Consider the following 12,766-nt stretch of genomic DNA (forward strand, 5'->3'; position numbering starts at 1 on the left):
AATGCCACTGGATAATTGAGTGGCAGAGAGTAAGATCATAGATTTCTAATTTGAATGTAAGGGAAATTGTGATGGTGAGGTGGACCACACACACACTCATTTTATATATATATTTATTGATGGTGAGAGATGAATGAGCAAACAGATAGTGCATGTGAAACTACACCTTCTACTCACTTCAACTTCTGATTTATTCAACTATGTTTTATTATTTTCTATGCATTCCCCCCATGCAATATTACTTTATCAAACCCAAACTATAATTTAATTGGGTCTGTGGTTTTACTTAAGTGAAATTGGGATGAAAAAAAAAAGTATTTTTGGTGAGAGAAATGAGTGGATAGGTGGGGATTGCAATCAATTAATCAAGCAAAGTTACCACTTTTTCTTTACTTTTGTTTTTTTGGATTTACAATATTTGATGTGAGTAAATGATTTGAAAAATGTTGTGTTCCTATTAATTAGAGGAAAACAAACCTTCAAAATAATATGGCCAACTAATCTAAAATGACACATGTCACAAGCACCCAAAATTTAGAATCTTGTCTAAAATAAAATAAAAGAAATATAGATAAGTTGTAGTGATATAAAGTAATGGAAAAAAAAAAAACATAGGGTATAAGATGGTGTTGAAAATGGGTAGGGTTTTTGATATCAAAGTTGACTAGTTCCTCACGTAGTGCAAGTATTTTGGAGGTAGTAATAGAAGAAATGAGTGAGGGGTTGTGGTCCTTGTCCTCATCAAATAGCTACACCATCCTTGTTCAAAAGGGTATGATGAGGGGCTCAAGAATAACCCATCTTTGGTAAAGATCAAACATGTAATAGTTTATTCATAAATTTACACTACCATGAAAATAGATATAAATCACTTTCACAATATAAAGTCATGCAAATTACTTTTCTCCCCACCCTTTGCTTTTTCTTTCTTGCTTCACTACTAAATGAAAATGACTTCCTTTAACTCAAAGATCAAAATAACCCCACACGCTTTGCCCTACTCTCACACTTCACTTTCCTAGCTACATCAATATCCACCTATGTCTCTCATTGATGAGTTTCATCCTAAATCTAGGACCCTAATATTTGTGTGCAAAACAATCTATTCATTTTACCATCTTGGTTAAATCATCATGTGTAGTAGGCAAAAATTCCCATATAGTCACAAATTTTTGAGTCACACCTAATAAGGTGGACATGTGAAATGGTGAGCCAAAGTTGGACAAGATATATACTAGCTTCCACTACATAGCATGATGATATATAAACAAAAAACCCTCCAATGAATATGTGAGAAGGAGGCATGGTGGTCATGATGATGAGGAAGAAGATGAAGCCAAAATGGGGTTCATTTTCCAAATAAATGAGCATGGCTTTGGTACTCAATTACATGAAGAAAAGGGACAAAATAAGGGACCTAACCACATTGACTACTTAACCCTTCCATATCCTCATTACCTCAATCCAACACTCATTCTACCTTGGCTCCTTCTAAGCAACACGTGACTCTCACGTGCCACCCCATGTGACTCTCTTCTTTTCGAGTTCGAATTGGATTGGTGCCTCAAAAGTAACACGAATACCCAATTCTTTTCATTATTATATACTACTAATAATAATAAAATAACTTATGTCATGTAATTGCTCTTTTTGACCCACATATCTAATTTGTCGCATTTTGTTTCTCCAAATCCAATTACTTCATTAATTATGATTACGTATCTAATAAGGTGTATGCATAATCAAAATAAACAAACATTTTGGTTGTGTTTTCGAAGGTTAAGCACAATGAAAATGTTCATTGTTGAATACAATCTTAACACGCAAAGACAAATCTACAATGTGAACGAGGAGAAGGAGGGTTAGAAAATGTTGTTTTGGCTCTACTTTCGAAACGAAAAAACTTCATCAAGTCTTACCCATTAATTATATGAAACAAATAACAACTTTTGACAATATATTGCTTACATAAATAGAATATAATAGGTTTGTTGTTAAGTATTCTTAAAGTGGGTATTCATGAATTAAAAAAAAAATGAAGCTTTGATATTTGATGCATGTTTATGTTTGTTATTGATTTCAATTTAATGTCATGGGTATTTGATAAGATAATGCTTTAATCTAATGGAATGAAGAAAACGTTGAAATGAACAAAACAAAAACAAAATGTGTAGTGTTGACAAATCAATGGTATAAACAAATGATCCGTCAACTTCCACTGTGAGAGGTTCAGACCAAGTTGTTGTTGGTTTTCAAAATTCCTGTGATCTCTTTCGGTCGAAATGATTATCAAAGGATGAACACAAAACAATGGAGGCTCTTAGACATTTTTCAATTTTCTCACTATTCATGGTAAGAAAGTCGAAAGCAACTATTCATTTGCAATGGTACAAGAAAATTGAGTGTGAAAGAATAACCTAATAACTCTAATCAAAGGTAAGACAAAGCTATGTTAATTGATTATTTAGGCCAATAAGATAATGTTTTTATTTATCTTACAAAGTTTTTGTGATGTTGATTACCAAACACAGTGCTTCTTCTCCCAATACCTTCTAGTGGAATAGGGTTGACCTAATTGCATATAAGTATAAATGCAATGTTCCATTCAATACTATAAACCTAAAAATTGAAAGATGCAAAGGCTACATTAATCTAATCAATACATGACAAAGGAAAATACTTGTTTTATTTTACATCTTTCACCTTCAGCAAGTTTTCAAATTTTCACTCTTTTCAAAGAATATATATGTCTTTCTCGTAAAACCAAGTTTAAAAAACCAAAATGCATTCATTTAGATACAATTTAAAAGTTATTAACAATATATATATGTATAAATTTGTGACAAAATTTAATAGGGCATATATTCTTAAGGGAATGCTAAGATGCTCAATAACTGTTTTGTTCATTTACTTAACACATTCTGTGTTAATGTTTACCCTTTCTGGTGGAATCTTTGTGCTACAAAGTAAGGATATTCTGCTATGGAAACTCCTTATCAAAGGTAAACATGTCATTTGATGTAAAAAATTATAAGGTCAAGACAAAGGCTGTTAATAAAGTTGACAAATTCAAAAAAATAATTTAGTTAGAGACCAATGCATTTCTCAATCATGATTTTTCTTATATTCTATTTATAAGTCAAAAATTGTGTACCAAAAAATTTATATTCATTTAAGTGAGAGATCACTTCGAACAATGTATATGGATTTACTATTGGATACAAAGTGGAGGTAGAGTAACATTGACAACTAAAATTAAATAGGTCTCATTATTTATGGCTTAAAGAGACAACTAGACATGTTACTGTAAATTTTTCTGCTGCATGTTTTAGCAATGCCTTTTACCAGTCAAAATCAAACCACTCTTTCTTTGTTCACTATTGCCTCTACAGCTTTGCATTGCATGTATAGAAATTAAATTAAGAGTATGTTAATATATATATATATATATGTGTGTGTATATATAACAACTAAATTAAAACTACACAGAAGAGGCAACTGTCAATTTATGATAACAAAGATGAAACAAAAAAAGACTAAGACATACACAGATACTATTGAAATAAGTTCTTACTAACAGAAATGCAATTGAGAATCTACCACACACATAGAAACTAAATTTTATTAAAGAGTTTTTGTAAATAATATAAGTAGTCGTAAATATCTATCCCAAAAAAAATCATAAATTTTCTGTAATAAAGAATACACATTTCTTAGGATGATCCTGATATCAAATTATGCAGTATTGGAGATCTTTTACCTGAAACAATTGGTTGTTGACAAGTATTATATTTGGCCATATCAAAACCAAGTATTCATTGTGTAGTAAATAAAGTAATCAGTTTTCATCTACGTAGGACCATATGTATGAATAGTGTCCATCATCTAAATCTAATCCACATTTTCATCCTCTCAAACCCACAAACCTGATAACATAAATACTTGGATCAACTGTCACAAGTTGTTTTAATTATATCAATAATCTTGAAGTTACACCCTGAATTTCTGAATATGCAACTGTTAAACTTTCTGATGAAGAAGTTTGGTGATAATTGATGCTATCTGCATCACAAAAGTTCAGTTGACATGATGAAGTGAATATTTTTTCACCCTGGATTATCTTTGGAATATTTTTACTGTGGAATAACCAAATGTTGGTTTTGTTTTAGAGACAGGGCTTGGCGGTTAAGTTTTGCATGTGTGAGTGTGGCACTTGTGGTACATGGGACTACCTGAAGGAAGTGGGGAACCACAGGGCTAGCAGCAACAATAACTGCGGAAACTACAAGCAACCACACATTGGCCCATTTTAAATGAACCTGGAATAAATGCATGTTACCCATTTTGAATGTGATGTCACACTTATCTTCTATTCTACCATAATTAGCACAACTAATTTGATTACAACCCACATGACTTTTATGACTATTTTTTCTGCTTTGAAGATCCCATGGAAAGAGTGAGAGGACCTAAACTGTCTTACAAACTGAATGGGAAACTTCTAAACTATTCCAAAAAGTGTAACTCAACTTATAGAATGGGTACGGTGCTTTTTCTAAGTGCCCCCCATCCTTCTCAATTTCTCAATGTTACCCACGACCCCAAGTTAGACTCTGAACCAAAGCAATCAAAAAGGCCTAGAAAGAAGAGAGTCATTTTTCTTCATCCCCTTCTGCTTTCCCTCATCTATTGCTGCCCTTTGTAATCATGAGTCCTTGTGCCATCATTGCTATAAAAGTCTCTCTCTCTCTCTCTCCTTCTCTCTCTCATACAAACACAAGATCACAGCTATATTATAACACTTTTCTTTCACCCTAGTAGTTTCCTACCAAGTTCTTCTCACCTATAAAAGCCCCTTCTAGCCTATTTGTTACACCTCACAATCCCATTTTTTGTTTATTTATTATTCTGTTTTGGAAGTGAACTTTATTCTCAAGCTTATAGCTCTTCTTCTCCGAAGAGACCTTGGCTTTTAGAAGGGAAACAGCATGTGCTCTTTCTCTTCAAAACAGACCCTTTGTGGCCCTCTCTTTTTGGCACTTCCTCGTCCATGGACATCTAAGAGACACCACAGGCACCTTCGGTTGGGTCTGCTCAACAGGTACTGTTCCATATTGTAGTAGTTTTCTACCATGTCTTTTTGCTGTTTTGTTGCATGTGTTTTGTCTGTGTTGTAACATTGGCTTGTTGTACGATGATGATGCAGAAGGAGGGCACACTTGAAAGAAGCAAGACAGAGGAAAAGGATGGTTGTGGTGAAAGCAGAAATTCAGATGAAAAACTTGAAATTGTACATGGAGAATCAAACAATCATAGAGGAAAATGAGAAGTTGAGGAAGCAAGCCATGCTTCTGCACAAAGAGAATCAGGCCTTATTGTCGCAGCTCCAAAAGAAGCTTTCAGAACAGACCAATAATACCAACAATAACTAGCTATTAGATAATTTATATATACAGTTTATTAGTGTGGCGAGAGTAGGAGAAATCAAAGGGTCTGTGTCAATGATCCTTTTCTGATGTTAGCCTATATCTTGTTGACTTTGCTTCCTCTTCTTTTTGTTTTTTATTGCATCTTAGTTGGAGCCTTGGAGGTTAAATTAATTAATTTTCTAGCAATAAGTTTAGAGTGGTGTAATAAAGATAAATAGGTAATATGTCAATTGTAAGCATTACATAGAATATAGAATTGTGCAACGTTGTGTTAGTTTTTTAAATTCCTCACTTGTTAGTTTTCCTGATGGCATGTTTAGAGTAGGGGATACTGAATAGTTAATAGTGTCCTAGCTTTTTCCTGTCATAAGTATTTGATCAAGCTAATGAATTCGTTGTTAAATATATATTGTAGTAATAAAATCACAACATTTTTCAATTGGGTAACTATTGCATTCATTGGGTCATTTAACAGTATACATGTCTTTGTAATGATATTGTTATCTAAGAGTAGTGCAAAGATAAATAAGTTAGGATTATTTTAATTTATGCACTCACAATCAGCACATGGCATATGCTTAGTTTGTTATCAATAGCAAAACACAGTTAGTACTGGCAAAAAAGAGATTCATGATCTAGTATCATTCATAACTAACATTCCTACGGATATGTTTCTAGTGCTCGTTTACAGATTATTGAACCAGACTAGAATTTATAATTGGCAAAACTATATTGATGTAGAGTCTTTTCATACAAACTTTCCATAAAATAGAGAAATTTCCCCAAAAATTAAAATTAGTTAAATTAACACTAACAATTTATGTATAAGAACTTTTAAATAATTAACTGTATAAATTAATTTTACCTTATTGAAAAAATCATTTCATTTTTTGAAAGTTTGTTGAAAAAATTGTCCAAACAAATTCATAATAATAGAAGTTGCATCTAACACAGAAAACTATGGAGGAGAATATAAAACAAAGAAATGTTCTTCATTCACTACCTCCTCCATATCTTTTATGATGGGATTCTTGGGAAAGCAACAGTCACATCTCCAGGTGTGCGTTTATATATGATAAATATATTCTAAAAATAGGCCAAACTGTCACACAGAGGAATACGGGTGAAAATTTTGGGATTGGTTCATCGTTGTGATGTTTCACTGCTTTGATATTCAACTTTCACAATCTAAGCAGAGATATGAGTTATATAGTTACATACGTGAGTTAGTGTCAGTAAAGGGTTCAAAACATGATTAATACAATATGCAGTAGCACTTAAATTCAAACTTCAGAACAAATTTGAACCAGTTTCTAACTACAAAGTAGTCAGTCAAAAGAAACCAAACCAGGTAATCACTTCAATTCACTACAACAGACTCATCATGATTTGAAGTTTGGAAAACCCCTAGAAAGGATATAATAAACCTACAAGGTAACTTAATAACGACTGACCAAGAAAAAGTCTTCGTCATCAAGAACCTCAACATCTTTACTTCCAACAAAATGCTCTCGGCCAATTGCCTTCACTATATTGGCAAATTCTATCCTTTTCTCCACAGGAAGAGGTACAAATGGTAGCCTGAAAACGGGCCTGACAACCCCAAGTTGAGCAAGAGCAGTGTTCAACCCAATGGGGTTTGGCATGTGGAAAAGCCAGTCAATCAGAGGTAAGAGCTTAGAATTTAGTGTAGGATTTACACCACCAAACATTAGTTCCCGCATTAAACCAGGAACCAGGTTGCTTGCAACAGATATAACTCCAGTGGCCCCATAACCCCACCTAGCATCATGGCATTGATCGTCATTCCCACTCCACACAACAATTTCATTGTCTGTATACAGCTTGATCCGATCATTTCCCACACACTCCTTGACACCAGCCAAGTTAACACTTTCAGCTAAGGTTTGAATTACATGAGGAGGAATGTCTTGACCAGTCCGTGAAGGCACATTATAGATTATTGTGGGTCCCATCGAAAGCACACTTTGAAAGTGAGCAACCATGCCATCCAAGGAGGTTTTTCCATAGTAAGGGTTTATGTGAAGGGCAGCATGCATTCCAACAGCAAAACCCTGCTCCGTGGCATGAATTGCTTCCCTGGTGGAGTTGCTTCCAGTATTTCCAATAACCTTAATTTTCCCACCAAAACAGTTAACTGTATGAGCAATGAGCATTATGTGCTCCTCCCAGCTCATTAATTGGCCTTCACCAGTTGTTCCACCAACAATAACACCTTCCACCCCTTGTCCAATCTGCACATTCACCAAGTCATCATATGCTTCAAGATCAAATCGCCCATCAGGTAGGTATGGAGTTTTGATGGCAGTTATCAACCTCAGACACTTTATTTCCTCTGGGGAAGTCCTGTAAATGCAATACACATAGCTTCATTTGTGCAAATTATTGTAATCCAGACATGTAATGTAATCAAAACCAATAGCCCAAATAAGCAGCAATGAAACTAGAAACCCATAAAGAATAAATTTATATTACACTAAAATATGTACGAATATAGTTTCACTATAAAAATATATATTGCTGTGTAAATAGATATAAAAAAATTCAGTTCAAAGATACATATCTAGTATCTAGATGACATAAAACCCTAGTTAAGTGAAAAAAGTGCAAATTAAGTTCAAAGTGTAAATTAGAGAGAGAGAACATTGCTTAAAGCTCTAATGCATCACATCATCTGTGTCTCGTCCAGAAATCCTACCCAGAGCATGCATCCTACAGTTCCCACCTAATTTAGACAATACACACATGTACACATAATAGGAAAAAAAAAAAAGTCTCAGATGAAAAGATGAAAACAAAATGTATATATAATTTAGTAGAAGAATGAATGGATTTAGAACAGTAAATTTCAAACCCACCTATTTTTCAACTCAAAGCTGCGCATTGGGAGGTGCAAACTAGGTTTCACAGCTGCTTGTGGAGGCTTCCAGTTTGAGTTCCTGATCAATATAGAAAATATTTAACATCAAACGTAACAAAGTTTGGAAAGAGTGGTATTTTTCAACACCGTAATCGGCACCAATACAGACAGTCATACATACATGCATATGACAGAGAAAACCATATTGCAACTAACAAAAACAAACAGAATACTGATTTGAAATTGAAAAGAATAAAAATTAGATTAAAAAGTAAAAAGCTGACTCAAAAGTAAGGAGGCAGAGACATAGAACACACTTATGGATGAATGTACAGAGTCCTTTCCACTCCAGTTTATCATTTTACTATTTTCATTATGCCAAATAAAGAAACATTATTGCCCATGAAGAACTGGAAAGAGGTAACCATGAGGCATAACTTTAGTCAAGTTTACAATTAGAAAAGGACAACACTTTCAAGAAATCGAACGTGAAAGAGGAGAATAAGAAACTCCCATTTCATTACCGAAACTTACTTCTGTAAAACTCATTCTGCTCCTCATAATAATCAATCATTAGCACATATGGCTAGACTAAAAGGCTGATTGTAGAAACACAATAATCTAATGGTACGGTCACTACTATGAATGCTATAAATACAAACTAAATAATTTATGTAATACATATAAATGCTCAAAAACAGAACATATTACACGACTTGAAAGATAAATCCAGTGCTGATTTCATCTTCAGTATTATTATGCACTGTAATTGTAAATCCTTATATTAATTTTGATTCTTTAAGTCCTAATATATAAATAATATTATCCGCTCTGTAGTTGACACACATAATCCAACATACGTCTCTCATTTCTTTCCCCTCTCAGCACAACACAACAACAAACATCAAGAAATGAAATAAGTGCAAGTCTCCAAGAGGATGATGCTAGAAATAAAAGAACTCCTTTGAGGGTGACAACCGATGGTAAAAATAAATAAAAAAGACAGGACAATCAGAACTGAACACAAAGATAGAATGCTTTGAACAAGGTATCAAGCAAGGCTTTTAAAACTCATCACAGTTTTTATGCCACTAAAACACACAAAACGACACAATATATTTAAACCCACTACACACAAAAGTGTAAAGGGCAACTCAATCCGGTGTTGATTCAAAATCAAGTGTCTCTCACTAACTCAATTAACCCAGTCAAATCCAAATGCGAATATCCCTCGCCCATGCATGCCCCTTAAACGCTTTCTCACTTCAGAAAACCTTTAAGAAAAAAACCATCAAACCGCGAATCAAACCTAATAACGCAAAGTTAACACATAATCCAATAACGAACAACCTGACCAGCAACAACGGCCACACACAAACAACACTTGTGTTATTCAGATTTCAGAAATCAATACATCAATAATAAATCGAAATCCGAAAACGACAAAATAAAGAAAATAATAATTAGAATTGACGAAGAAAATGAACCTAGTGTTTGTATAATTGGTGACATTGGAGGGGCAATCGGGGAAGGTGGCAGCTCTGAAGGAAAGGGTCTTGAGTGTAGCCATGGTTGGACAGAGCGGAGAAGAAGATCCGAATGGGGAGAGTAAAACGGTGGCGTTTGGAGAGAAATCTTAGAAGAGAAATGGGAAGAAGGTAACTGCAGTGAGAGTATAGAATGGCGGCGAAGACTACTTTGGTTGTTCTCTGTGCGGACTGGAAAACAAACAGAAAAATGACACACACCACTGCACTTCTTACTCCCTCTTTCACACTCTTTTAACAACTAAAATTATATTATATTTTTTAAGTTAAATAAAAAATTATAAATTAATTTATTGATAAGAACAACCCTTCAATATTTTATATTTTATACTTCCTTTTAATACTCCTTTGTTGTATTTTTGGTCTAGAAAATAAATTTGAAATTTTTTATTTTATTGTGTAAGAGGTGAAAAAATTAAATAACCCAAATAAAAAAAATACAGATGTATACTATTTTGTTTTTGAACTTTTTATTTTTTAAATGAAAAGTAAGAAGTGATGTGTTCATTTATCAAAGCATTAAAAAAATGGAATCTTTATTTTTTATTGAAAAGAATACATTGAAAACAATAGAAAGAGTAAAGATATGAATTATTAACAGCGTTTCTATCAAAAAGATGTTAGGCTTTTGTTTTTTTGTATGAGCTTCGATTTCTTTAAGGATTTGTCTGTTTCTAAGGAGTTAAATAAAAGAAAAATAATAAGAATGAAAAGTGAGATTCTTTTTCTTAAAATAATAAAGTGGAAAAAAAATCAGTAATTTGATTGATGTTATTTAAATCAAAATAATTATAATTAATGTTATATCTTATAACATATAATATAATCGATTAACCTATAATATAATTGAATCGATTATTTTTTATATAATTGATTTTTTTTCACGTGTTTTAATTCAGTAATTCAAGTCATTATGTTTTTTCATATAAGCATCATATAAACCAGTTGAAATCATAAGTTAAATAAGATGAAAGTTGAACATAAATAATGCAGTTATGAAAAGAAAATTAAAAAATATGAGACCAGAGGATTATATTTATTAAAGTTTGTATGTAAAGTTAACTCTCTTCAACTTTTCTCTTACATATATATGATTATAGTGGATCTACCTACAAATTCATCTACGTTGTTTAATTTAAATAAGTGAAATAAAGTGGAACAAACACGATGTAGCAATAAGAAAATGAGGATTATATTTGTAAAAGCTTGTATGTAAAGTTGTTTTTCTTCTTACATATATGATGATTATAATGTTTCCACCTAGAAATTCATCTACGTTGTTTAATTCAAATAAGTGGAACAAACACGATACAACAATGATGATTATGTTTGTAAAAGCTTGTATGTAGAGTTGGTTTTCTTCGACTTTCTTCTTATATATACAATGATCATAGTGGATCCACCTACAAATTCATTTGCGTTGTTTAATTCAAATTAGTGGAACAAACATGATACATCAATGAGGATTATATTTGTAAATGTTTGTATGTAGAGTTGACTTTCTTCGACTTTCCTCTTACATATACGATGATCATAGTGGATCCAGCTACAAATTCATTTGTGTTGTTTAATTCAAATAAGTAGAACAAACATGAAGATTCTTGGCTTTTTTCGTCCGGATGAACAATACTCATGTGAAAAGAAACACACCTCTCAACAACAATGGAACTCTATTATTATTCTTTGGTGTTGAATAGGTGAATGTTTACAATGACGCACAAATATTATCGGTGAAGATCAAGTTGTTGAACTTAGTTGTTGGTAAAAATTAAAATGTAGTTTGGAAACATTTTAGGAAAAAAAATAGATATTTTCAACATTAATTTTGTTTTTTTAATTAGATTTTATGGTTTAAAAGTCTTCTCGAAATAATCTTAAATATAAATTTTCGATTAGGGATCTTATTTTTTTTTAGAACAAAGTATAATTTTTAATTTCAACGAAAAAGATTTGGATTATATTATTTGAATAGAATTTCTAATGAAATTATTATATATAGATGGTGTAAACCAAAGTTGATGTAAGAAATTTTGGATAAATTCATCATTTTGGTACTTTCAAATTATCTAATTCAAAAGGTGATTTATGACTTTCAGAATACTCAATCTAAAAGACAATTTGGCAAGTTCGAATAGGATAATTTGTAAGGTATTTTTGGATCACCTAATTAACAAGGTGATTTATGAATTTCAGAATAGTCAACCTTAAATATATTTAGGCAATTATGGATTGACCAATTTGAAAATGTGTAACACGTATCATAGATTACTTAACAAGCCACGCGTTGTTTTCCACACTTTCAAATTACTTATTTTGGAACATTTTTTTAAAATATAACAAATTTGTTTAATGGAGCTAAAATTGATGATCAATTTTGGAGTGAAAAATTGAATGAAGTTGATACATTATCAATTATGGATGAAGTCATTATATTATGAAATTTGATTCAACTATAGATGAATTAGTTAAAGGGAATTGTAGTGATGCTTTCACAACAAACGACATAAATAGCATATTTTGTTATTTTTACTCAAAATGTGAACAAGTGTCATATACTTATGTTATAATGTATTTGTTTGGGTATTTAGCATGTAGAAAGATTTATTTGAATAGGTTTATATTTATAAGTTCGGAAGACTTATGTGTTCTTAGGTTGAAAAAAAGGTTAAAAATATCATACCTACAAAAACGATTTACAATTCACTATAACTTAAACAAATAAACGTGATTGTTCTTTTAAAATCTTCATAAAACTATTAAACAAGTTTAGAAGATTGATTCTCAAGTTACTTTGTGGATATCATAACCATTAGTTGGTTGATATATTAATAGGTCATTCATATGTTGAGAGATTAAGAAGTAATGAGAAACTCGTATTTATTGATATGACTAAGAGTTTAGTGAAGTCT

The 12,766-nt window shown here is 32.1% G+C and overlaps 2 protein-coding genes across 2 annotated transcripts; one reads left to right on the plus strand and one right to left on the minus strand.

The window, feature by feature from the left end:
• The first annotated feature begins 4,846 nt into the window (after positions 1–4,846).
• LOC137823649 (protein LITTLE ZIPPER 2) lies at positions 4,847–5,713 on the plus strand. Its single transcript, XM_068628867.1, has 2 exons — positions 4,847–5,101; positions 5,207–5,713. Exons 1-2 carry the CDS (start codon positions 4,989–4,991, stop codon positions 5,430–5,432), a joined length of 339 nt encoding a protein of 112 aa, XP_068484968.1. The 5' UTR covers positions 4,847–4,988; the 3' UTR covers positions 5,433–5,713.
• A 971-nt stretch (positions 5,714–6,684) lies between these two features.
• On the minus strand, positions 6,685–10,085 carry LOC137823648 (4-hydroxy-tetrahydrodipicolinate synthase, chloroplastic). Its single transcript, XM_068628866.1, has 3 exons — positions 9,798–10,085; positions 8,309–8,389; positions 6,685–7,796 (listed from the first exon to the last, which is right to left on the minus strand). The coding sequence occupies exons 1-3, from the start codon at positions 9,878–9,880 to the stop codon at positions 6,869–6,871; spliced, it is 1,092 nt and encodes a 363-aa protein (XP_068484967.1). The 5' UTR covers positions 9,881–10,085; the 3' UTR covers positions 6,685–6,868.
• Between the last annotated feature and the right edge of the window lie 2,681 nt (positions 10,086–12,766).

Source organism: Phaseolus vulgaris, chromosome 8 (assembly GCF_000499845.2).
Source record: "Phaseolus vulgaris cultivar G19833 chromosome 8, P. vulgaris v2.0, whole genome shotgun sequence".
Taxonomy (NCBI): domain Eukaryota; kingdom Viridiplantae; phylum Streptophyta; class Magnoliopsida; order Fabales; family Fabaceae; genus Phaseolus; species Phaseolus vulgaris.